The sequence below is a fragment of the Neophocaena asiaeorientalis genome, unplaced genomic scaffold, assembly GCF_003031525.2.
Source record: "Neophocaena asiaeorientalis asiaeorientalis breed wild unplaced genomic scaffold, Neophocaena_asiaeorientalis_V1.1 scaffold400, whole genome shotgun sequence".
Classification (NCBI taxonomy): Eukaryota; Metazoa; Chordata; class Mammalia; order Artiodactyla; family Phocoenidae; genus Neophocaena; species Neophocaena asiaeorientalis.
The window spans coordinates 3,631,233-3,658,181 of NW_020175089.1; the positions used below are offsets into that span (position 1 = coordinate 3,631,233).

Below are 26,949 nucleotides of genomic sequence, written 5' to 3' on the forward strand. Positions count from 1 at the left end.
GGGACTTCCACCTCAAGCCTCACTGCACCCCAGGCCGTTATGAGACATTACAGGAGGTTCCCAAAGGGGAGAATGGCCAGCCTCACACCACCCTTCTCTCACCCCCTTCCACTGGATACCTTAGCAGTGTCCCTGGCCGCAGGCTTCAGTGTTTTCCAAGCCAAGGATGGCTCAGCAGCTAATCTGGGAACAAGGAAGCCAGGACCAGCAGGCAACAAGGGGCACACTGATCCAAGGATGTCACAACCAAGAGGCATGAATTTTGCTTATAACTTCTCATTTTAACACAGCTCAATAGGCTATGTTTAGATAATCTCACTGTATGAGTCCATGTTACACTTAGGTTAGACCTCGGGACAATGAGCAGCCAGGCTTCCACTGTTGAGAGGAGGCAGGCTTCCACTGTTGAGAGGAGGCAACCAGCACCAGCCACTTGTCTTCCTCTCCCCTCTCCCTGCATCTTGCATTCTCTTAAACATGACAGTGTAGCAAGAATAGGGCTTTTAAGTCAGATGATCACAAACCAATTATTTTTACAATGTTAAGTGCAAGTGATATATCTGAATGGACTTTTATGAATCAGAAAACTTCCACAACAGCAGACGACCGTGGAACACAGACAACCCAAATTGAAGGTCACTTTTTTCCTGCTCTTTTATTCCTTTAACATCTTAACAAAAGAAGATTCCCCAAAGCTTAAAAAAACCTTTGAAAAATATAATTTCATATTATTTACATAACATATGAGTACAGGTCCCAATATCATACAAACATTGTTATGTTAGAGATACAGTGGGAAGGCATGATGTAACTCACTGCCTCTTGGATGGCTAGGGTAACAGACATATTTTCATTTTCCAACTACCTCTGTCACTTATTATCCTGATGCATAAACTATTAGGCACCTGAGAGGTTGGAAGACTTCTGAACATGAACTTCAGTACCTTCTATTTTGATCTTATTTATTATTTTCAAAATTTACTGCATTTTAAATCTCTTTACAAGTTTAATTCATCCACAACTAAGCTACCTTTATAGTCATTATCCTAAACAATCAAATATTAACCACATGTACTGTTAATGTGTGCACAGATCTAAAAGTCAAACAAACAACTGTGCAGCCAAGTTGTACAGGATGTATATTTAAACCCAGGAAATTCCCTAGTGCTTTGCGAGCAATCTAAAGTCTATTAAAGTGACAACTCTTCAGTTTCCATGCTCTAGACTGTTTTTTGTTTTACATATCAAAAAATGACTGACAATAATTGCTACTTATAAATTAATCAAGAAACCTACGATAAAAAAATTCTAAATTATAGTTTTATTTGTATTTAAAAATACATTGGAAATTCTGCATATGCCCATGATCAAGCTTATTTTCAATGCACATTACTTAAACTTTGATGACATGGTTTGTTCTGACAAGTCCTTTTTCAAGCTGAACACCAAAAAAGGAAACTCCCTTAGATTTCCACTGGCCCTGCCGCCGATGATGTATATTGCTTCCTTGCTAATGATGATGGATGACTTTCATCTGCCTTTTATCACCTGAACAGTTTTCCGACCATAATGATAATAACTGTAAGCTGATGCAGCTGTGGTAAAAGCTGTAAGACACCTTTTATGGAAGGAAAGAAAGAAAATTTAGTCTAAACTCTAAAAAATGCTAACTATAAGAACCATAAAGAATACATTTAAAAGAGTTGTTTCAAAGTAAAAATGCCTGTGTGGGTGTAATTTTTTTTTAACAAGAATTTAAATATACTGCTTTTCTTTAATACTTCATTTGAATCAGTAATGTCAAACAATTAATCTAGTTAATCAGTCTGAAAAAAATAATAATAGCAATTGTCATTTTTTACCCAGACATTATTCTAGGTAGTTTTATTTTCACAGCAACCTCATCTTACAGAGGAAACAGTGCCCCAGAGAGCTTGCTCAGGGCCACAGAACTAGGAGTCTGGCTTGGTTCCAACTCTAGAGCCCTTGTGCTCCTCCCACTGTTCCACGCTGCTTAGAGTGTTAGTTTTAGAAGCTATTTCTTACAGATCTTGGGAATTCTAATATCTGAGTCATTTTAAATAAAATTCAGCTTTCTTTACTGATATTTCCTTAAAATTAAGGAGAATTAATCAGATTCTCTTTGAAATGACACGAGTGACACTCAGGGCTTGCTGAGTGCTCGCAGCTAACATGTTCCTTTTTGGTGCACACATGTGCTTCTGTTTCCACCAGGTGAGGTGTAGGCTCATCAAGACTCTGTTTGATCTCAAACCTGTTTATGCCAGTTTGATATCCTAAATTCACACATAATGAAACATACAGGTAGGAAGAGTCGCTATTTCTGAGAACTAAGCTGGAGGCTTTGGAAAGGCTTGACATCACAGCGAGTTGCTAAAAATTACTGTCAAAGTAAGTAGACAATGTAATTGTTAAAATACTAGAGAAAATGGTAAAAATCTAGAAAGTTTCTATACTCTGATTGCTTCATAAATGTCTTACATTCTTATATCACTTTAAAAGCAGAACATGAAAATTAGAGAGGTTGTATTATGGATGCAGTTTTTTGCAAGAAAGAAAAAAATCCCACTGATGAGCCTATAATCAAAGAAAAGGCATTGAGCCTTTATCAGAAGACGTAGGACAAATCAGAATGAATGTACGATTATATATTTTAGAAAATAAAATGTCTAGCGTGTGTATCATTTTTAAAGCTTTTTAGCTTAACTGACTTTAGTTAACCAACTATTTTCTGGCTCAGACTGCATCAAGCAATGTTTTAATTATCGAGTTAAAAGTAGAGTAAAAATACAGTGCTTTAGTATCAGTGTGGCATAAAGTATGAATGTGACACATTTTCAAGGCTATACATAACCTTAATAAAATAAAACTCAAACTCCTTTCTCCAAGTTTCTCTCCCACTCTGCCCCCTTCACTAGGCTGGGTGCACTTTCCCCTTATCCACTCTCCTGCACGTCTGACTTTGCTCAGGGTCTGCCCTTCACCAGAATGGCCTCCCCTCAGTCTCTCTCCACCTAGACCTCATGGCTCAAATGCTACTTCTTCCCTGAAGCTTTCCCTCTTCTTCCTACCTGGAAGTATTTTTCTCTACTCCAAAACCCCAACACATTATCTGTACCTCTCATCCCTTCTAACTTGCATGAAACCCCCTATAACTTCTATATCCTACACTTGATAGTAAGCTTCTTAAAAATGGTATCAATCAAAAAATATAGCCCACAGCTTTACCCAGTGCTTAATAAACATGATTAAGAACAAAGTAATTCTAGGATTGTCAAAATAAGCCATTTTGTTGACATTCTCAGAGAGTAATTCTAAGTTTAGCTTACCACAGGATCTGAAGATAAATGCTGTCAGCATAATTGAAAACCGGAGCTGCCAAAGAAGCTGCCACCAAGATTAACTGGACTGCTGTGTTAACCTAAAAATAAGAAGTCATAAATGAACAGTGCCAACCCAATCATGTTTCAAGCTCACAAGAGAAAGGCATAACCCATCACAGTGTAACACAACAGACCCTCAGGGATGTTGTAATATCCCTGCCAAAGAAGCAGGCATTCACACAAAAGGCTGAATTTCACTAACAGGCCCATCTGTCTCCACAGCTGCCCTATATAGTGAGGGGAAGGGCAACTATCAGAAAACACCACTATCTTGAATTTCCATAGCAATAATGTTGCAAAGTTCTTTGCCTTTTTCTCAGTTGCCTATTAAAACAGCCCTGTGAATATGGAAATAATGAAGCTACTCTTCACAGGTAAAAAGGTAATGAGTTAAGTGACTTGCCTGCAGTCATAGCAGGTTACAGATCCATACCCAGAACCCAGATTTCCCAGTACTCCATTCAATGCTCCTTTCACTTGCCTACCACCTGTAAAACCTATGAAGTTAGAAAACTGAAATGCACTGATCTCCATGCGAGAGGCTCTAAGTTTGGAAATGAGTAGGTTTCCCTACCCTAAAAGACAGCGTGGTGGAGAAAAGGAAGACAACAAAACCACTGGAGACTTCTGTACTCATTGAGAGAAGCATTCTGGGGAAGCGGGTGATGTATGAATCCGTGGGTGATGTGTCTAGAGAAGCACCTATGTTCTCTCATCCATTCTGCAGCCAAATTACAAGGATTCGACTCCGTTTTAAAAATAAGTAATAAAAATTGTCTGGAGACTCCCTGCAAGCCCAAGGAATTGAGGCATTTGTCCCTGGTACCTCTTTAAGCCACCTTCTGTACAGTGCTATACTCCAATTACTGTACTTGATACATATGTAAGCCACAAAAATAAATAGATAAAATAAATAGATAGATAGATAAATAAATAACACATATTTGTAGGTAAAAATTCACCCCAGGGAGTCTCTGGTTTAAGAGTAATCATCCCTCTGTCCCAAAGATGATCAGCATCCCTAACCTGTTAAACCTCTGTCACAAGGCATGGAGCAAAAGAATAATTACAGCAAATTTAACAAGGCTACTAGTAAAACAAATTTGCCTTCAGTGGCATTAATAGTGTCCTCTCTGTGTGCAAAGACTGGCATACAGTTATTATCCTGAAGAGGGCTCAGGAAAACAGATGGACAACTAAGAGTAGGAGTTGTTTATTAGTGAATAAAACTTTCTCCTGTCCCTTTCCATGTTAACAATCGATCTTGCAAATGAAAGGACCTTGTTATATGGTGTTTTCACTACAGGGAGGGGTGGGTAGTGAAACCAGAAAGAAATTTTCACACTCTCTTTGTGTCAATATGCAATTACATTTCCACCTCCCCTAAGTGGTGGCCCTAATACCTCATTTGGAGACTTAAATTCTTACACCACCAACACAAAACACAACATATATACTAAAGATCCAGAAAGCCTGGAGGACAGAATAACTGGGCTAATGACCCCACTCTCTATTCTCTATGGTCAATACATTAAAATGTGTCTCATTTTCAGCTGCTCCAGACTGAGGTTTATAGTCATCAAAATAAAATCCTCAACGGTTTTTAACTTAAAAGGATGTTGTGGGTCTCTTACCTTGCTGATGAAGGTTGGTTTTAACCTAGCAGTGGCATAACAAGGATTGAAATACTTAGAAAGTGTTCTCTGGCAGAGGACAAAAAAACATAAAGTTTATTCATCATTCAAGTTTAAAATAAATATTTTGTTATTATAGCAACAGTTACTGAGTGTATAACACACGCCTGGCTATATACTAGATAAACCCTTTATCTGCATCTTCTTTTATTATACTATATAAGCAGCATCTACATTCTTCATAAATCACCTACAGTTTATTGAAAATAGATTTTTTAATTTATAGATTTCTCAATTTCTATAAATTTCTAACACAATAACTATCATAAAGTCTGCTTAACTATGTCTTTCTACTAAATAGAGTCAACAAATCTCCCTCATCACTGTTTTCTTTATAGGCTAAAAAGAACCAAAATGAATAAAATACTGCCATTTTCACTGGACTGGGAATCAAAAGATGAGGTTGTTACATTCATGAGGTGGTTATAAGCTATGCTATGCTTATGTGCTCAAATATTTGTAGAACCAATGAACAAATGTGCGAACAAACCACTCCATGCTCATAAAACTGTGATTTTAAAAACCAGTTCTAGATAATCCATAGTAGAAGCTAAATTAGACAGGGAAGGGTGCTTAGTTATACAAAACACTCCTAACAGAGTTTGCTGCTAGGGATGGAGCTAGCTGGCCTGAGTTTTATGGACTATCAACTAAAACAATGTTGACTTATAACAAAAACATCCTTTTAAAAACTGATTATTCATATGTTCACTGAACAGCTACCATAATGGGTGATTCAAATAGCAAGATGACAGTTATGTCTGTTTTCTTTAAATTCCTAGTAAATGGATTGAATACATAATTGTCATAAATTATTCCCATAAAGTGAAACTCAGTACACAATAGTGATTTTTTTCTTTTGCCTTAAGTTACAAGTAATACTAAAAGAACATTTTTTTGAAACAAACTCACCGGTGTTGGAAGAGTTCGATATCTGATATAAAAAACAGCAGCAATCAACATTACATCTCTTGAAATTATCATATAAGTAAGTGGAACTGAAAATCAAATATAAAATAATTTTGATTGGGATTTTGAAAATTATTAAGACATTATACATACAATGAAGCCTTACCATAAACTGGTGTTTCACCTAAGCAAAAATTTTAAAATAAACACTTATTGATGCCTGTTTAGGGTCCCTACAGTGAACCACTGATTTTTATATTTTTTTAACCTGCCTTCAAAACAAGGTGAAAGACAGACTATGGCTTTTAAAGTCACATTTCAGAATGTTGATCCTCTCACCCCTTTCTGTATTTTTTTTTTCCTTGCATATGTTTTTAAATTGCAGTTAATCAGTGTCAGCTCTACTCAACCCTATTTCCTTTGTTACTTCCCAGCTTTGTAAATTTAGAAAAAAGATCACCAAGCTCACTATAATTACATAGAATAAGATGGTAAAAAGATTGGAAAGGATGCCGGGACTCAAGGCATTCTTTTTTTTTTTTTTTAATAAATTTATTTATTTATTTTTGGCTGTGTTGGGTCTTCATTGCTCACGCGGGCTTTCTCTCGTTGTGGCGAGCGGGGGCTACTCTTTGTTGTGGTGCACAGGCTTCTCATTGCAGTGGATTCTCTTGTTGTGGAGCACGGGCTCTAGGCACGTGGGCTCAGTATTTGTGGCTCGCTGGCTCTAGAGCACAGGCTCAGTAGTTGTGGTGCATGGGCTTAGTTGCTCCGTGGCACGTGGGATCTCCTGGGACCAGGGCTCAAACCCGTGTCCCCTGCATTGGCAGGTGGATTCTTAACCACTGTGCCACCAGGGAAGTCCTAACTCAAGCCCTTCTGACTTTTAAGAACTCTGACTGCTTGCTTCTGCATTCTAGATTATTTTATGAACAGTAAAATTTGCTATGTGTACCACTTGTGGAGAACCAAAATATCTTCATTTTTGCCTGGCCAGTTCCTATCCAGGCAATTGCTATTTTTTCTTCTGCTCATTCATTCAATGAATTCTAGTTAAACATGAATTCAACTTGTTGATAGTTTTCTCATTATTCCTAAGATCCTACAGGACGGTCCCAGTGCCAGCAGAAGGGCATTTTAAGTGGATACCCAAGGAACTCCTGCTCCCTTGTCGAATGAGAATGGGAGGGCAGAGGTCCTGTTTCATTTTATATCCTTCCACGTTGAAGGAAGTTTTAACCATGAATATATGGCATGTTATTAGAAAAAAATATTTATATAAAAAGGAAAAAACCCTGAGGCTAACACTCATTTCAAATTGTTTCAATTACTAAAATAAAAGAATCATGCACATCCCTTCCATAATACTTTCAAACAGTTCTTTGTGAATTACTTTTAAGGCTATACTTAGGGTCCTCTATTGGTTCAGAAACTTATGAAAAATCTCAGTAATTAATTACAGATTTAAAATTTAAATCTCTGCTGGTTGTGGCTGTGATGTAAGTGTTGATCCTTGGCCTAGTACTCAATGACAAGACGATTCCAAAGAGAAAATGCTTATCCACTCAAGTCATGGCATTTGGAGCACAAAGAAGACTCGACCGTATGAACCAAGTAACAAAACAAGGCAGTCATGATTTTTAGGAGGATTTTTGTGCCTGTAAACCAAACTTTTCTATAGTAATAATCAGCTGGCAAAATCAAACAACTATCAGATTTTATTTATTTTTAAATCAGATTTTAAAATGCAGCAAATTCATGTGAATTATATACAGTAAACACAACAGTAGAGGAAAATAAACACCTGTTATTGTAGTTCATCACCACAGGGAAAAAGAATATAATTTAATTCTAAATAAGGTTTCTGCAGAAGAACAGATGAAGCAATTCAATACACTGCAAAGCCTTGGGCTCTAGTTCTATTAACTACTAAAATTACCATTTATTGGGCATCTGGCACCATTTAAGTATTTTATACATATTATGTCATTTAATCTACATATCAACTCCATGATATGGGAACCATCATTACCCCATTTTACAAATATTGAAAACAAGCCTCAGGCAGATTATAAAACCTGGCCAAGGTCACCAGTTAGTCAGTACTACTGCAGAATGCATCTCTGGGCTCAGTTTACCATCTGTTAACAGTCTGGTGGAAGACAGGACTGTTTACAAAATCCAGTGTTCCCCAAACTGACTACTCATCACAGAATCACCTCGTGAAAGCTTCATAAAAGCAAAGGTGAACGCTCCCTGGGGGTTCACAAGCACAGCCAGACTGGGACCAGGCTGCACTGGGTGATCTCTAAAGCCTCTGCCAACTGAGAGCCTGTATACATACATGCTCTTACTGTGATTTTGGGGGCAATTTTGTCCAGTTCCCTGGCTTTTGAATCTTCTAACTGTTCCTGCTTTCTCTCCTGGCCTTCCTTTCCCTTTTCTTCCAGGGCTAAAGCAGCTTTCCTTTGTCTATTAGAGTATGATAGTGTGTTAGGGAGGTGTAAAATGTGTCAGGGAGTGCTCCAAGGTTTTCCTATTTGCTAACTCTGTCTGAAATACAGTTTCTGCAACAAAGAAGTACATCATGGGCAAATTTATTAGTGTTAAAGGGAAATAATAAAATCAAGTCACTTTTACATAGTAGAAGTTTGCATTGAAAATAGTAGTTAACACACAGCCACAGTCATTTGTTGTATATTTTCTATGGCTGTTTTCACACTACAATAGCAGACTTGAGTAGTTACAACAAAGACCACATGGCCCATAAAGTCAGAACATTTACCATTCTGGCCTTTACAGAAAAAGTCTGCCAACCCTTGTTCTACATGTTAATCTCTAAACCAGGACCTCTGCAATCTCTAAGGAGCAAATGGAGAGCTCTTACGTACAGAATAGAGCTAAAGGTACTGAGAATTCAGGGCCACGCCTGGTCTCTCACTTGCCTGTTCACCCTACAGGGTAGTATACCACCCAACAAATTCCACCAATGCCCAGGGAGCACCCAGTTAAACATTTATGAAGTAAGCAGCCAAGAATCACCAGACATTTTAGCAAAGTCTCCATCATGAAAGAGATACCAAAACAAACAGAAAAAAAAAAAAAGAAGAAAAGAAACAGATACAATACAGGGGTTTAAAACCACCCCCCCACACACACACGTACAAAAACAGATAGAAGATGTCCTGAAATGATGATACTCACCTATGAAGTAAGAAAAAGACATTTTAAATTTTTTATTTTATTTATTTATTTATTTATTTTTTTGGCTGTGTTGGGTCGTCACTGCTGTGCACAGGCTTTCTCTAGTTGCAGCGAGCGGGGGCTACTCTTTGTTGCAGTGCACAGGCTTCTCATTGCAGTGTATTCTCTTGTTGTGGAGCATGGGCTCTAAGCACACAGGCTTCAGTAGTTGTGGCACATGGGCTCAGTAGTTGTGGCTTGCAGGCTCTTGAGCGCAGGGTCAGGAGTTGTGGGGCACGGGCTTAGTTGCTCCGCGGCATGTGGGATCTTCCCCGGCCAGGGCTCGAACCCGTGTCCCTTGCATTGGCGGGCAGATTCTTAACCACTGCACCACCAGGGAAGCCCCTTGTTTTGTTTTGAAAGAACATACAGAACAAGAGCTCTTTATTTCCTCTTGGAAATTAAAAATGATAGCAATAAAAATGTCAATCGAGGGACTTCCTTGGCAGTCCAGTGGTTAAGATTGCACGCTTCCACTACAGGGATTGAGGGTTCAATCCCTGGTCAGGGAACTAAGATCCCACATGCCACGTGGCACAGACAAAAATCAATTTTTTTAATTAAATAAATAAATTAACTAAAATGTCAGTAGAAGGGGTAAATGACAAAGTTGGGGAAATCTCCCAGAAAGAGAACAAAAAGTGTTTCCAGTAAGAAAAGAACCTAGGGAAAAATGTTCAGAACTGATGGATAAGTTTTCAGACTGAAGGGGCCTTCTTAGTACCCAGCACAATGGAAGAAAGATTTACTACAAACTCTAGTAGGATCTAGAACATATAACATTGCAAAATTTCAGACCTATAGGTAAATGAAAAGATCCTCAGGTTCAGCTCCATTAATATCTGAGTAGGTAATAATTCTCCTGCTAAGACAGTTAAAGAAGAACATTAAACAAAAAAATCTTGAAAGTGAAAAGCTTGTAAGATGCTAAGAAAGTATCAGAATGAGAACTCAGGAAAATAAGCCTAGGTACTCAAAGCCACTCAAAGCCACTGTCCCTGACCCTAGGGAAGTAAGCCACAAAGCTGAATAGGGGTTTTGGCAGCCTTAAAGGGTGGGGGAACAGTAGTCAAAGCCCAGAGCCCTCAGGTTGGGCAGTGACAAACCACCTCCTAGCTTTAAGCTGGGATCTGAACAACTATTCCCACAGGGTTGGGAGAGGAGATGGCCCTAGGGAAACTAAGCCTTAAAAAAAAACATCTTATCATCTGGCCATCTAGGTGGTCCCAGACTGTTAGCATGCCTAGATACCTGGCAGAACTGAACAAAAAATCTCCTCTGGAGAGTGATGCCATCATCCTACACATCAAGATATTCCTCCAAATTATTTTTTAAATATTAGTACAGTGTCTAAACAGTCAAAAATAACCAAAGACATAAGATACCATGAGTAAGATTCAATAGAAACAGACACATGAAAGAGACCCTCAAAAGATATTTCAGAATTACCAGTGTTTATAAAACAACTAAAGCTTACTATGTTCAAAGGGATACAAAAATCAAGATTGAAAATTTCAGCAGGGAACTGCAAACTATAAAAGTTGACTTACTAATTTTGCAGAAGAATGAAATAGAAATTTTATAACTAAAAAATATAATGGAAGACTTAAATGAATTTGGCATAGCTGAAGAGAGAATTAGTGAAATGAAAGAGCAAGCTTCATTAGTAATCATCTAGAATGGAGTCAGAAAGATAAAATGAGGTATCATGCAGAAAAGAGGCTCAGACACTTAAAGGATACAGTGAAATCTAACACAGGTATACTGCAGTCCCAAAAGAAGGAGAAACACAGACAACAATACTTGAAGATTGTGGCTCAGAATTTTCTAGAACTGATTAAAGATATCAATCTACAGATTAAAAAGCCCAACAAATCACGAGCAGGATAAATAAAAAAGAAAATCACACCAAATATTGTGAAACTACAGAAAACCAAAGAGAAAGAGTAAATCTTAAAAGCAGACAGAGTAAAAGTACCTTTGAAAAAGAAATGGGTTAACAATTTCTTATTATCAACAATGGAAGTGAGTACACAATTGCATGGTACTTTAAATGTACTGAAAGAAAATTAACTACCAGCCCAGAATTCTATACCCAACAAAAATATCCTTCAAGAATAAAAGCAAAATCAGACAGAGAAAGACAAATACTGCGTGATATCACTTATATGTAGAATCTAAAAAAAAAAGAGAGAGAAATAGAAAGAGGTTGGTAAAAAGACACAAACTTTCAATTTTAAGATGAAACAAAAGATGAATAAGGTCTGAGGATCTAATGTAGAACACACTGGCTAGTTGGTAACACTGTATTGTATAATTAAAATCTGCTAAGAGAGTAGAATTTAAATGTCCTCACACACACAAAGAATAAAGACAAAATAAAAATATTTTCAGAGAAACAAAGAAAAGAATGTATCACCAGTAGACCTGTATTAACAGAATTTCTAAAGATATACTTTAGAGAAAAGAAAAATGATTCCAGGTGGAAGGTCTGAAATACACCAAACATAAACCAGAAAAAAGTATGAAGATACATCTAAATGAACACTGACTTAATAAACAGTATCATGTGGGTTGAACACATAAATAAAATTAAAGTATGAGAATAACCTAAATTGAGAAAGGAATAAATGGAGTTAAAGTATTCTAAGGCCCTTCCAGTGCCCAGAAGGCATATAGGCATCCCTCGGTATCCATGGGGGGTTGGTCTGAGGATCCACCCTGCTTCCCCCAACATACACCAAAATCCACAAATTCTCAAGTCCCTTATATAAAATGGTGGAGTATTTGCATATAACCAATGCACACCCTCCCATATGCTTTAAGTCATCTCTATATTACTTAATACCTAATACAATGTAAATACCCTCAGTTTCCAGTTTGCAGCAAAGTTTGGTTGGAACTTTCTAGATTTTCTTCCCCCCAATCTGAGGTTGGTTGAATCCGTGGATGGAGAACTCCCAGATACAGAAGGCCAAATGTATAGATTTGTTAACATTAAACTTTGATAAGGTAAAGATGAATTATAATTTTGAGACTAGCTAAATGTTAACAGAGTGTAAAACTTTCCAATTGGTACAGGAAAATAGTGATAATTATAGAATATAGACAAAAGTAGAATAGAACATACAGGCCAAATAAAACACAAAATAAAATGGAAGACTGCTACACAAATATTAGTAATCATAGTAAATGGATTAAATGTTTCAGCTGAAAGATAAAATATTTTTAGACTGGATAAAGTAAAGAAAAACCATCTATCTATATGTTATTTTTAAGGAATATCTAAAATATAAAGATGTGGACAAGATGAAAGTAAAAGATTGGTTTATCATGTAAGCACTGACCAAAAGTAAGCTAGTGTAGCTATAGTAATAGTCAACAAAAGAGACTTCAAGGCAGGGACTTCCCTGGCGGTCCAGTGGTTTAAGACTCCGCCTTTCCACTGCAGGGGGCACAGGTTCAATCCCTGGTCAGGGAACTAAGATCTCACATGTCGGATGGTGCGGTCAAAAAAAAAGAGAGAGAGAAACTTCAAGGCAAAAATCATTTCTAAAGATATAGAGGGTCACTTCAAAATAAAACATTCAATTCACCAAAAAGACATAACAATTCTACTTTACATGCACTTATTAATAGCATGACTTCAAAAGACATGAAGCAAAACTCAGAGCTAAAAAGAAAAAATAATGGAAAATTGGACACAGCAGGAAACTTTACTCTCTCAGTAACTGACAGAAAAGCAGACCAAATGTAAAAAATAAGTCCGTAAAGAAGGAGATTTAGCCACCAGGATTAAAAACGTAACCAGGGACTTCCCTGGTGGCACAGTAGTTAAGAATCTGCCTGCCAATGCAGGGGACACAGGTTCAATCCCTGGTCCAGGAAGGTCCCACATGCCGCGGAGCAACTAAGCCTGTGCACCACAACTACTGAGCCTGCGCTCTAGAGCCCACGAACAAGCCACAACTACTGAGCCTTCATGCCACAACTACTGAAGCCCACGTGCCTAGAGCCCATGCTCTGCAACAAGAGAAGCTACCGCAATGAGAAACCCATGCACCACAACGAAGAGTAACCCCTGCTCGCCACAACTAGAGAAAGGCTGCATGCAGCAACGAAGACCCAACATAGCCCAAGATAAAGAAATAATTTACTTAAAAAAAAAAAAATTGACCAAATGGACATATGTAGAACATCATACCCAATGACTGCAGAATACATACTCATTTGAAAAACGCATAAAATTTGACTGTATACTGGGCTGAAGGGCTAAAATCACAGAGCATGTTCTCTGAACACAAGGTAATTATGCTTGAAATCAATAACAAAAAGATACCTAGAAAATCCCACAAATTAAGAAATAAATTTTTATTAACACCATAGGCCAAAGAAATATCATAATGGAAACAGATTACTTTGAACTCGATAATGACAAGAACACTAATACCAACATATGAGATACAGTGAAAGGGATACTTAGAGGAAATATATAGCCTTAAATGCAAACTTTAAAAAAGAAAAGCTCAGGGAATTCCCTGGTGGTCCAGTGGTTACAACTTCATGCTTCCACTGCAGGGGGCACAGGTTCAATCCCTGGTTGAAGAACTAAGATCCCACAACGGCACAGCCAAAAAAACAAACAAAAAAGGAACGAGTTAAACATTCATCTACAGCTGTGTTGTTCAATACAATAGCCATGAGCAACATGTAAAGATAAAGCACTTGAAATGTGGCTAGTCTGAAGTGAGAGGTGCTGTAAGTGCAAATAGCACACTGGCTTTTGAAGACAGAGTATGAAAAAACAATCTCATTAATAATTTTTTATTGATTATATAATGAAATGACAATATTTTCCATCTAGTGGGTTAAATAAAATGTTATTAAAATGGGGAGTGGCCTGGCACAGGCAGCAGTGCATGCACAGAGCACTCAGTCTCCACTGTAGCAGAAGTGCAAGCACACACACACACTTCACCTGTTTCTTCTCACTTTGAACATAACTACTAGAAAAATTTAAATTAGATCTATGGTTCCCATTATATTTCTACTAGACAGGACTGATCTATAGAATTTAGAAAAAGAACAGCAGAGAAAAACCAAAGGCGGAGACAGAAATAAAAGAGCAAGATTTAATGAAGTAGTAAACATATCAGAGAAGTTTGGCAAAGTTCAAAGTTGGTTCTTTGAAAAGATTCATAAAACAGACAAACCTGTGGCAAGACAAGTCAAAGAAAAAAAGGGACAAATAACTAATAATTAGGATGAAAAGGGGGACATCGCTACATAGCCTACAGACATCAAAACCTTAATGTCGATACTATAAATAGCTTATGGTAAATTGTTTTAAAATGTAGCTGAAATGGACAAGTCCCTAGAAAAACATCACAACTCACAAAACAGACAAAAGATGAACCAGAAAAACTGAATCACCTTGTAACCATTTTTTTAAAAAATGAATCAACTATTTTAAAACTTTTTCCCAAAGAAAACTCCAGGCTTCAATAGCTTCAACAAGTTCTACCACCATTCCAAGAAGGAATAATTGCAATCTCACACAAACATCTCCCAAGAATGGGGTGGGGTGTGTGTGCACTCCCTAAATTCATTTTATGAGATTATTATAAACTTGATATTAAAACCTAACAAAGGTAGGGGACTTCCTTGGTGGTCCAGTGGCTAAGACTCCACGCTCCCAATGCAGGGGGCCTGGGTTCGATCCCTCGTCAGGGAACTAGATCCCACATGCTGCAACTAAGAATTCACATCCCACAACTAAAGATCCCGCATGCTGCAACTAAGACCCAGCGCAGCCAAATAAATAAATATTTAAAAAAAAAAACCTAACAAGGGTATTTGTAGAAAAGAATTCCAGGCCAATCTTCTGAATCTAGATGTGAAATCTTCAACAAAATATCAGTAAACCAAATAGCAATATCTTCATAATATATCATAACCAAGTTAGATTTGTAACAGGAATTGTCATCAGGTTGATTTAACTTAGAAAATCAATAACGTAATTCACCACACATTAAGCTTAAAGGGAAAAAATATGACTATCATAATACATGAAGAAAAAAATTTTCATAAAATTCCATATCCAATGTAAAAAAATTTCTGCGCCAACTGCCAGTAGAAGTGAACTTCTTTAACCTGAAAAAGGGGTATCTACAAAACCCTACAGGAAATGTCATATTTAATACTGAAAGACTGAAAGCTTTCCTTCTTAGACTGGAAATAAGACACAGATACCACTCCTATTCAATATTGCACTGTGCACTATTGTGAGGCAAATTTTTAAAAAGGTAAAAGGACTAGAGAAGAAGAAACACACTGTCATTAATTACAGATAATACATAATCAAGGATACAGAAAATCCAAGAGAATATACATTTATATTATTAGCATAAGAGTTCAGCAAGTTTTGCTAGACACAAAAATCACTGTCAGAGATGGAACTGATTTCATCCTATCAACATCAGCTACTACAAAATGAAATATTAAAAAAGCTACCAGGGCTTCCCTGGTGGCGCAGTGGTTGAGAGTCCGCCTGCCGATGCAGGGGACACGGGTTCGTGCCCCGGTCCGGGAGGATCCCACATGCCGCTGAGCGGCTGGGCCAGTGAGCCATGGCCGCTGAGCCTGCGCGTCTGGAGCCTGTGCTCCGCAACGGGAGAGGCCACAGCAGTGAGAGGCCCGCGTACAAAAAGCATCAAGAACTATCAGTCACCTAGGAATAAATCTAATAAAAAAGTTTTATTACCTCTCTAGAGAAAACTGTAACATTTTGACATTTTAACAGACCTAAATAGAGTAAATACAAGATGTATGTGGACTGGAAGACAATATTGTAAAAATACCAATTCTTCCAAATAAATCTGTAAATTCAGTGCAACTCCAATAAAATCCCAACAGGTTTTTCTGGGGAACTTGAAAGCTAATTCTAAAATTCACACACAAATGAAAACAGGTAAGAATATCAAGGTGGAAGAACGTGCTCTATCATGTATCAAGACTTTTGGGGGACTTGCCTGGTGGCGCAGTGGTTAAGAATCCTCCTGGCAATGCAGGGGACACGGGTTCGAGCCCTCATCCGGGAAGATCCCACATGCAGCTGAGCAACTAAGCCCGTGCGCCACAACTACTGAGCCTGCACTCTAGAGCCCACGAGCCAAAACTAATGAGCCCACGTACCACAACTACTGAAGCCCGTGCATCTAGAGCCTGTGCTCTGCAACAAGTGAAACCACTGCAACGAGAAGCCTGCGCACAACGAAGAGTAGCCTCCGCTCACCGCAACTAGAGAAAGCCCGCGCACAGCAACAAAGACCCAATGCAGCCAAAAATAAATAAATAAATAATAAAATAAATTAAAAAAAAAAAGACTTTTGGCAAAGTAATAATAATTAGGGATGGTACTGGTGCAAAGATAGACAAATCAATGGGGAATAAACTAGACAACCCAGAAATGGACCCATGTATATATGAACATGGCAGTGAGTCTGGAAAGTATAGAATTTTCAATAAAAAGTGCTGGGATAATTGGGTGTCCCAAGAAGCAGTTAGAAAATTAACTTTTAAGAGAGAGAATTTTTTAAACCATCAACTAGGAATTATGCAAAGAAATCTTAAAAGCTTTCTAATACAAAACATAATCACACGTAAAGGAAAAGGTATCAGAATGGCAGGAGACTTCTCAACAGCAAGATGGAATCTGGAAATCTATAATCAGGGTCTTGAAAATTCTGAGTGAAAATAACATGCAATTGAAAATTATGCCCCAATCAAGTATGGAGGGTAGAACAAATACATTTTAGATGTCTGTAGAATAAAGACATTGTACACCTCTAAAAACCTTGCTGCCAGGCTGCATCCTAGCTAGGAAACAACTGGAGATTCTACTCCACAAAAAGGAGGACCCTAACAAGGAAGCCATGGGAGCCTGGAAAAACAAACCCAACACAGAAGAGAGACAATGGAAGTTCCCAGAATGATAATGAAGGGAAGTTGCAGTTCCAAAAGCAACCTACATCAATTGTTATCAACAATATCCATAATACCAAAACCTGGAAACAATTTCTGTGTTCACCACGGAAATACCTGGGCTGGCCAACCGTTGTAAAACAATACAACAAAATACAAAATAACTCTGAAAAATGGGAAGCATGAAAATACACACACACACACACACACAAATTTTAATTGTGAATGTTAACAGAATGCTCCTTAGGATCTTTTCTCCTACAAATTATCTATATTACTTATAGCATACCCCTGCCCCTTCAATACCCCCAACCATTCACACACCGTAATTCTGACTTTCAAAGAAGCACATGAACAGCAGTCTAATTCATTTTTAAATTTGGTATGTGGATTTAAAAGCCTAAAGGTAGGGACTTCCCTGGTGGCGCAGTGGTTAAGAATCCGCTTGCCGGGGCTTCCCTGGTGGCGCAGTGGTTGAGAGTCTGCCTGCCGATGCAGGGGACACGGGTTCGTGCCCCAGTCCGGGAAGATCCCACATGCCGCGGAGCGGCTGGGCCCCTGAGCCAGGGCCGCTGAGCCTGCAGGTCAAGAACCTGTGCTCCGCAATGGGAGAGGCCACAACAGTAAGAGGCCCATGTACCGCAAAAAAAAAAAAGAATCTGCTTGCCAATGCAGGGGACAAGGGTTCGAGCCCTGATCAGGGAATATCCCACATGCCGTGGAGCAACTAAGCCCATGTGCCACAACTACTGAGCCTGCGCTCTAGAGAAGCCACTGCAATGAGAAGCCCCCACACCGTAACGAAGAGTAGTAGCCCCCGCTCGCCACAACTAGAGAAAGCCCGCGCACAGCAACGAAGACCCAACGCAGTCAAAAATAAAAATAAATAAATAAATTTATTAAAAAAAAAAAAAAGCCTAAAGGTAGAGGAGAAAAAGAATCTCTAGATTGGGAGACTATACTAGACTGAAACACCAGTAAACTTCTTCCTATCAAATGTCAGTAATAACATGGTATTGAAGGACCAAGTACCAGCTTCTTTGTTCTCAGATTCTAACTCTTGGAAATAAACAGTTTAATCTGAACCAAAGGATTAAAAACTGAGAAACACAGCTGAAGTAGAAAATGAACAACCAAAAAAGCACATACAAAATACAAAAGATCATAAAATTTTGTTACAAAGAGTATTCAGGGGCTTCCCTGGTGGTGTAGTGGTTGAGAATCCGCCTGCCAATGCAGGGGACACGGCTTCGAGCCCTGGTCGGGAAGATCCCACGTGCCACGGAGCAACTAAGCCCATGCACCACAACTACTGAGCCTGCACTCTATAGCCCACGAGCCACAACTACTGAAGGCCGTGCACCTAGAGCCCATGCTCCCCAACAAGAGAAGCCACTGAAATGAGAAGCCTGCACACCGCAACAAAGAGTAGCCCCCGCTCACCACAACTAGAGAAAGCCCACGCACAGCAACAAAGACCCAACGCAGCCAAAAATAATTAATTAAAAAAAAAGAGTATTCAGACAATGTACAAACTATGTGTATAATTTAAAATTGCGTAATACCATCTAAGTAATAATAATAACAATGTGAAATTTTATAGACATCTTTAGGATTTCAGAGCTCTCACTTACTAAATTGTACTTAATAAATAATAAGACTTAGGAAAATTTTAAATTGCTTTCAAAAGCTAGGCACAAAGAAAATAATAGTTTCAAAAGATTCTAGGATAATATGAATTAGCTCAATTTTTTGGAAATATCTGTTTAATTTTAAACAATTTTACTAAGAAAACAATGCATTCTATAGTATACACAAGGTCATAAATTCTAAAGTAAAACAAATAGCTTGGAAAGCAAAACAGTTCAATAGTTTAAATTTAGGGAAACACTTTAAAGTTGAAAACATATTTTTGGAACAAAAACTATTTGTCTCTCAATCAAGAGAAATCCTAAGCTGATAAATGTGATTCTTCCCTGTACTATTTAAAAGTACGCATGACGGCGTTCTTACCTGGAATAAGATCTGCATAGGTCAAGCTAACATATAAGATGCTGATAAGTATTTTATCAGCAAGTGGATCAAGAGCACTTCCCAAAGCTGATTTTTGACTGGCCCAGTTTCGAGCAATAAATCCATCCAACTGAAAATAGAAGTTTTTTTTTTTTTTAATAAATGTCATAATAGGTACAGAGTAGATATCTTGAAGGTTAAGAGATACCAGAATAACCGCTATACTTGCATAAAATGTAGATAAAACCTCTTCTGTCTCTTAGCCCCAAACCTTCTGTTTTACTGGTATACACTTAGCTTTTAAATTACCAACTGGTCAGAAAATGATTTCACTTTTCTACAGAAAAAAATTTTCACTTTTCTTTCTCAAGGCCTTCAGCTATTTTGCAATGTTTTCACAATGCCCCTTTGTGGGATGAACCCAGACACAAATTTAGAGATGTAAAGAACCCAAATAAAACTCAAAGAAAGCAGGACTGACAGAGCTTGGACTAGGCACCCCACCCCAACCCACCCCTCCCATCCCCCACCCTTTGAGCCCTGAGCTATTTCACTACAGCCAAAATAGCTGCTTTTACTTGCAAGGACTACTGTTTAACTGCGAGATTTTCTAACTTCCATTCCTACCTACTTTTCTATAATATGACCCAATTCCCTATGTTTTGCTGTTATTATTTTTATTTTATTCTATTTTAACTGTTATTATCAATATTTTTTATCTAGTGCCACTGTTAATTCCATGTCTGACTGTATTGCATGACCTGTATTTGAATACAAAACTCAGTCCTCTGTACCTGGCCTATTTAAAATTTTTGATATGAAAATTACTTATTCACTACTCCTGGAAACAAATTATATTTTAAAGCAGAGGTCATACTTGGGTTACCAGGGGGCCAAAGAGGCCTGCAGGCTGGTTTTGTTTGACCTGCCCAGTGATTTTTTAAATATAAATTAGTTGCCAATATTTAAATATTCAAAGTCTTAACTCAAAAAAATCCAGATCTCCAGGCTCACTTGAGAAATGGGAAGATCCGGCCACCCTGGGGCCACAAAATTGACTGAAACCAAGTACTGCCTATTTTCATTAAACGAGGCAGATATTTTCTGGTTTTCCAAGTCCCTACCCTGGCTTTTACTCATTTTATTTAACTTCAAACTTCAACAAATATTTGAATTTTCCAGTCCTAGTTCCAAGGAAAAAGATCAAATTAATCTAGACGTAATTTAACATGGTACATTTTAAAAGATAAATAAGTCCTCCACATCTCAAGTACTCCAATGACTTAGAGCAGTCGTACAGGACAATGGTTAAGAACTTACTCTTCGTAGCAGAGCATAAGTGGTTCAAGCACTGGCTCTCCCACTCACTTAACTGTGTGACTCTGGGCAAGTTATTTGGCCTAAGCCTCAGTTTCCTCATCTGTAAAACAGAGATAGTGCTACCTACCTCGCAGGGTGGGTTGTCTCAGTACGTAATGTGATCAATACTTGTTTAGCACTCAGCGCTTAGTAAATCCTCAAAAAAAGCAGTTACTAGCTATTACTACCTCAACTGAAAAAATCTATTTTCTTAAGTATACTATAGGTAACACTAACAGAGTGCCTAGAACTGGGAGTTGGGGCCTTGGAAGATTCAGGTGTCAGTTCAGTTTCTGATCTCGGAGAACTTAACCTCCCATTTTATCACCATCAACACCCTCTTGTCCTCATTGTTCCTCTACTCACACTGGATTCCAAGGTCATCAACATCATCTCTTCTTTGTAAACCTCTATAACTCCCTACTCCACTCTCCCTCAACCCTGCTTAAATACAACTACCATGTACTATAGGCCTGCACCCAAGCAGCTGAACACTGATCAAGAAAAACACATAAATGGGCTGATTGATCTCACTTTTTCATGACCACAAATCTCCTGTGGGCACTCAATACTGCCTGGCAAACCCACACCTGCTTACTGTGTTTACCTTCTCTATTCATAGTCTGCTCATCCTTCCCAAAGCCTCTCTCTCTAGCTCATGACCATGTCTATATTTGCTCAAAAAACAGAAACAGAGTGTCAGCCCTCCCTTGTATTCCCACCTCCAAGTCCACCACCTACTAGTGTCCATGCACATTCTCTCTGTGGTCCCTGATCCCAAGTCCTCTTACCTTCTGAGTTTTCCCCACCTCCCCTGCATCATCAATCTCTCTCTTCCAACCCAGTCATTTAATTAATTAACAACAAAAATTTCCCCAGTATGCATCTCTTTATAAACTACCCTTCCTTGACTATCTCTCTATCCCCCTATGAAGCAAAACTTCCCCAATGTGACTTCTATTGTCATCACCACCTCATTTATGCTCGCCAACCCATTTTGACTGCCCCACCCTCTAGAGATTGTACCCATAAAAGTCACCAATGAATTCTACATTCTTAGCTTACTTGACCCCAACACAATTAAAGCACTTTCTTCACTTAACATCTGGGACACCTTATTGCCCAATTTTCTTTCTTTCTCACCAGCTATTCCTTCTCAGTGTCCTTTTTTGGCTCCTTCTCCATTGCTTCATTATTGTTCTTTTCTCTGACCTCTTTTCTTCTTTTACCACAGCCTAGATGATTTCATCCAGACTTGACCATCTATATGATGATAACTCTTAAATCTATCTCTAACCATGATTTCCTCCAACTCCAAACTACTGTTTTCAACTACCCAATGTTACCTCTATCTGAACAGGCGTAACAACTCTTTTCCCACAAACCCTGTCCTACCCTGAGTGTTGACCATCACAGAAAATGTAAACCTCCATGCATCTGCTTGTTGAACAGGAAAAAAAAAAGGTAACAGCCTAGCACTCCTATTTAATTCCTTTCTCTCACCCCACATATCCAATCCATTAACATATCAACTCTATCTTCAAAACATATTTCCCAACCTTCTTCCCTAGATTACTATAAGCCTCATAACCAGCCTCTCTGCTTCTATTCTTGCATTCCTGTAATCCATTTCCCATATACAACATTCCCCTACCTAAACCCTCCATGAGTCCAGCCATCTGCCCAGCAGCCATTCTAGAGGCATCAAAACCTACATGAAGTAAATGTAATATGATGCCAGTTAACTCAGGTTTCTGTACACATTGTCTTACATATTTAGAAAAGTGTAAATGAGACCTCTCCCATTCGATGAATATTGCAATCTCATGTGGCAACTAAAAAAACCTACAAACCAAAAAAGAGCAAATCCAGTAACTGAGAAAGATCTTGCCTATTATGAAAAATAAATTCCATTATCAATATAATGGCCTTTGACAGAGTTGGAGACTATATTAATAAGTGGAGGGCTTCAGGCTTCACAGATAAAAGCAGGGACAAAAGAAGAGATTGTGAGAATGAGAAGTTGTGACAAACAGGAGCTAAACTCGGGAAAAAGAGGTGATAACCACTTCAAGAAACTGTATTTGATGCATATTTGGAAATGCCATATAACAGTGCAAATGTCCTCATTATTTATCCTGCAGAATCTTCAGCTAACTGTATTGCTCAACAATGCTACTGGGCAGGTGTAATTTTGTTTCTATGAACCTCAAAGGGAACAGCTGATGTTACAAAGAAAGATGCTATGTGACTTTTATTAACAGAAAATTAGTTTCTCTTTATTCTCACTGAATACTGAGCAAAGCTTTTCAAACATACATCAGTTTAAAGAGGCACCAAATTATTATTGCCTGTCTGGGTACTCACTTGGATCTCAGACCAGCCTTGTACAAGAATATACAATTTATATACATAACGTCTATTTCTACATGCTTTTGTCCTGATTTAAAATCATTCCTCTACCTTTACCCCACTTCCTTCAATTGTGTTTTTGCAGGACATATAGTTTTACAAGCCATTTCAAATCCTTTATGCAACAGGGTGGGTGATAAATACAAATAATGTCACACAGGATGATGACTGGCCAGTCCACAAAAGCCTATATAACACATAGTGTGGCTTTCTGTTAGAAAATTATTTTCCAAGTTCTAATTGGAGATAACCTGAATAAATCTTTCCCTCCCTATAAACTGACACAGTGGTGTCAAGGTGCTCTTTTCTCCTTGGTCCATCTGCTGGGAGAGTGGAAGAAGGAAGGATGTCTAATGCCCACCTAGGGCAGGGTCTTCTGGAAGGTGGTCAGAGGGGTGTAGAGAAGGAATCAAGGACCAAATCTGTGGGGTGCCTATGGCCTCCTGCCAGCATAAACCTGAGCAGAGATCCGGCCTCTGCAAGCTCCCTGATCACAACAACTGGCCCACTGTTTCCCTCTCTACCAGTAAAACCAACTGTTGTTGCAGATCAGATATTTCTCTCTACTATGTAAGTAGAAAAAAAGTCTCACAGCTTCTCTCCTTTATTTCTATCCCTAAAGCAAGTACTTGGCCCTTTGAGAATTTCTAAGGTTTTTTCTTCTTTGAAGAAGTTAAAAACCAAGAGTAAAGAGCTCCCTCTCCCATGCCTCCCTACAATCTCCACTTCCTTCCTTCGATCATATAAAGAATAACAGAGTCCCACATAGATGTTAAAGACAAGCCTTTACACAAAGTACTAGGTGAAATTCATCTTGAGGATTTCCTTCCAAAGAAAAGCAGACTGAGTCTGTGCTATTTCAGTGTAGTAGAGACCCTGGGATTTAGAAGGGGAGCAAAACAGGGGGAGTGCCGGTACAACTTACCAAATCAGTTAGCCCAGCTAAAGCAAAAACTCCTAGTGCAATATTAAAATCTTCTTCAATAATCAAATAGCCCAAAACTGGGGCCAAGCCAATTCTCGTCATTGACAACATATTTGGGATTGTCCATGGGTTTTCATACTGAAACATAAAGACAACAAAATTTAAATACTATAAATTCATACTTTAAATAACTATATACATTGGAAAAATACACTCCATCAACTTAAAGGTTAGAAGCTACATAAACCTTAAAATTAGTACTTTCAGTTTTAAAATCCATTCTGTTATTTTTACACACATCTAAAACTGTTAAGAATGCAGAAGATGAAGATATGTCATATACCAAAACACAGACTAAAATGTTGGCTGTATATAGAGTAGGTTTTCTCACTAAAGAGAGAAGGAATAAACATGTATTATCTATCATATAAGTCAAGCCTTTAATGTATTACTTCACCATCAGAATTCAAAACTAAAAACATACTGCTTTTAAAAGTGAAAATTGAACAACATTGTAAATCAACTATATTCAGTACAATTTTTTTTTTAAAAAGAATTACTTTCCCATTATACAAAATTAAAAAAAAGATCTTCAGGAAGATCTTATACCTCAAGTAGACAAACGGTCTAGAAAGTGTCAGAAAAAAGCCGAATTATCAACCATGGGCATTTTGGCTAAAAAACATTTATTGCAAAATAACCTCTCCTCACTCCTCTACACATACCCATCAAAAGAATGCTAAATGCCATACACAGTGTTGGAGATAAGAATGAAGAGGAATAAAACATTTAATTCCATAACCTCATCACTAAACTGGAGAACTGCTAGAAGAAAATGGAACAAGGAAAAGGTATTGAGATACTTAGGAAATGAACAGATTTTGTAAATTTGTTCAAAATAGCCACAGAAATGTTAAGATCCCCAACCAGAAGCTGAGGGCTTTCACAGCTCCCCTGTGGGGGCTTTATGATTCCTTGAAACTTCATTTGGAGCCAAGGTGTTTGAAGTTGGCACCAACAAAAGGGCACCTCAGCAGCTGCTCTGAAAACCATTCCTTCCTGGCCAAAGTCTGTTTCATGAGAGGGTATTTCAACTTTAAAAAGCCTCAGCCTAGTGGAACTAAGATACACGGCACAGAACAGGGTACAGAAATAATACAGAGAAAATGTCATTCCCTAAAGGCTGGATTTTTTTTCTCCACTGAGTCAAGACTGCCAGCTCTACCCCATGGGACTATCTCCTCACAAGATAACCCTACTTAACCTCTTTATCAATCAGTAACCTATTTGCCTGAACCTTAATTTTGACATTTCCACTTCTAAATACCTCTTTTAAAATACCTTCAGCCATTCTGTAAGAAAAGCCAGTTCTCTAAAGATACTAAGTTTGTGTTTATAAACAGAACCCAGCAAGAAATGTTCACCTCAGTTTGAAGGAATAATGAAGTTATTGGGGCCCAGTGGCAGAATACTGTTATTAAAGATACAGAAAAATTCAAATTCTGCAGGAAACAATCACCAAACAAGCAGCACTCCAAACCTCTACTCAAGGACCTCACATTATATTAATTAAATGGAATCATTCTTGGAACATATTCCAAATTCAAGTTCAAAGGTCCAAGTGTTTTAGAGTCCAGAGGAAAAAAAAAGTCTGTTGACCATACTGCGATACAGAGTAAGTCAAATACTGATCCAGCATTACAGTGACTCACTGAGGGGGGTGAGGAGGTACAGTTCATGATTGAGAGAAAGGAAAAACAAAGCAAAAGGTCAGAATACAGAGGCCCAAAATTAAACTCAGAGAGGCCCACGGGGAAAAATTAAAGACACAGTTGTAAACAGCCAGATCATTTCATTTGGTGAATTAATAAACCAGACTGAATGTTCTTAGAACAATGAAAGGGATTCCTTTGAGCTCCACATAAGATATTTCAGTTAAAATAAAATACCTCAATTTATAATCATTAAATTCGTCAACGTTTCTAAGTTAAAATTAAGTGAGCTAATCTCAGATTACCCAACCAGATAACCTGTGGCATACTCGACCAACTACTGCCGTTCTGGGAAGGACTTCAGCCAGGATATGGCAACCTCAAAGCATCCAGCATTCATTCAGACCCCAACATGCTCTAGCTATTAATGTGGCCGAGACTTCTGCCAGGATGTGGCCACCCCAACCCATGCTGTATAACTGATGAAAGCAGCACAGGGGCCCACCGAAGACATAACAATTGAAGATGTAATAATTGCATGAGTCTTGCTCCATGACATCAAAAGCTCTCCCACACTCATGCTCTCATGTCTTCTGTTTGGTCAGTATTTCAACAGGTAAGCAGACAAATATTTTCCTCCGTTACCTCAGGAAGAGAGGTTTAATCTTTTCCTATAATTAAAGGTTAAAGGATCTTTTAATTACGATTTAAATTACTTAGCTATCCTTCATCCTACAATATGTAAAGTCACCAAAGGTCAAATGATAGTTAACCAAACCTGCACAAGCAAACAGAAAGGCCTGTATATCATTCTGAAGATGCCCAGAGACTTGCCCTAAACATTGGGGATTCGCTTCAAAAAATTTAAAATGGGCTTTTAATAAGACAGGTGAAGGCTATTTTTACCAATGCAATATCCAGAGGCGCGTCCAGCTACCGGTGCGGATAGACGGGAAGGAGAGAGCTCTAACTTGACCACCGAGACAGGAGGACGCGGCTGGTACCCCTGACACCCCAACCGAATGATCTGCCCATAACTTCTCTTCGGGGAACGCTTTAAAAGTTCTGAAACGGAAGCATCGGACCTCACCGGCCACTGCACGTTATTTGCGTCCGGGACCGAGCGCCGCCGCAGCAGTCGACCCCGACCCAGAGTAGCCCCTCCGCCTCCTCCTCGGTACGTACCAGGCTGGCGGCGCTCGCCGGGCCCCACCGGCCGCCCCGGGCCTCGGTGGCGGCGTCCTCTTGCACTGCGGGCCCGGGGGCTGCCTTCCCAGCGCCCGAGCAGTGGTGGT

General features: G+C 38.6%; 1 protein-coding gene across 2 annotated transcripts; it reads right to left on the reverse strand.

Moving 5' to 3' along the window:
• Nucleotides 1-629: 629 nt before the first annotated feature.
• On the reverse strand, nt 630-26,939 carry CRLS1 (cardiolipin synthase 1). Of its 2 annotated transcripts, XM_024764264.1 has the most exons (7): nt 26,840-26,939; nt 23,943-24,080; nt 19,247-19,376; nt 6,011-6,096; nt 5,039-5,107; nt 3,351-3,442; nt 630-1,618 (listed from the first exon to the last, which is right to left on the reverse strand). In XM_024764264.1, the coding sequence occupies exons 2-7, from the start codon at nt 24,051-24,053 to the stop codon at nt 1,531-1,533; spliced, it is 576 nt and encodes a 191-aa protein (XP_024620032.1). In that variant the 5' UTR covers nt 24,054-24,080; nt 26,840-26,939; the 3' UTR covers nt 630-1,530. The 2 variants fall into 2 exon arrangements, with proteins under 2 accessions (XP_024620032.1, XP_024620031.1); XM_024764263.1 differs by lacking the exon at nt 26,840-26,939 and having other exon boundaries at nt 23,943-24,089.
• Nucleotides 26,940-26,949: the final 10 nt, after the last annotated feature.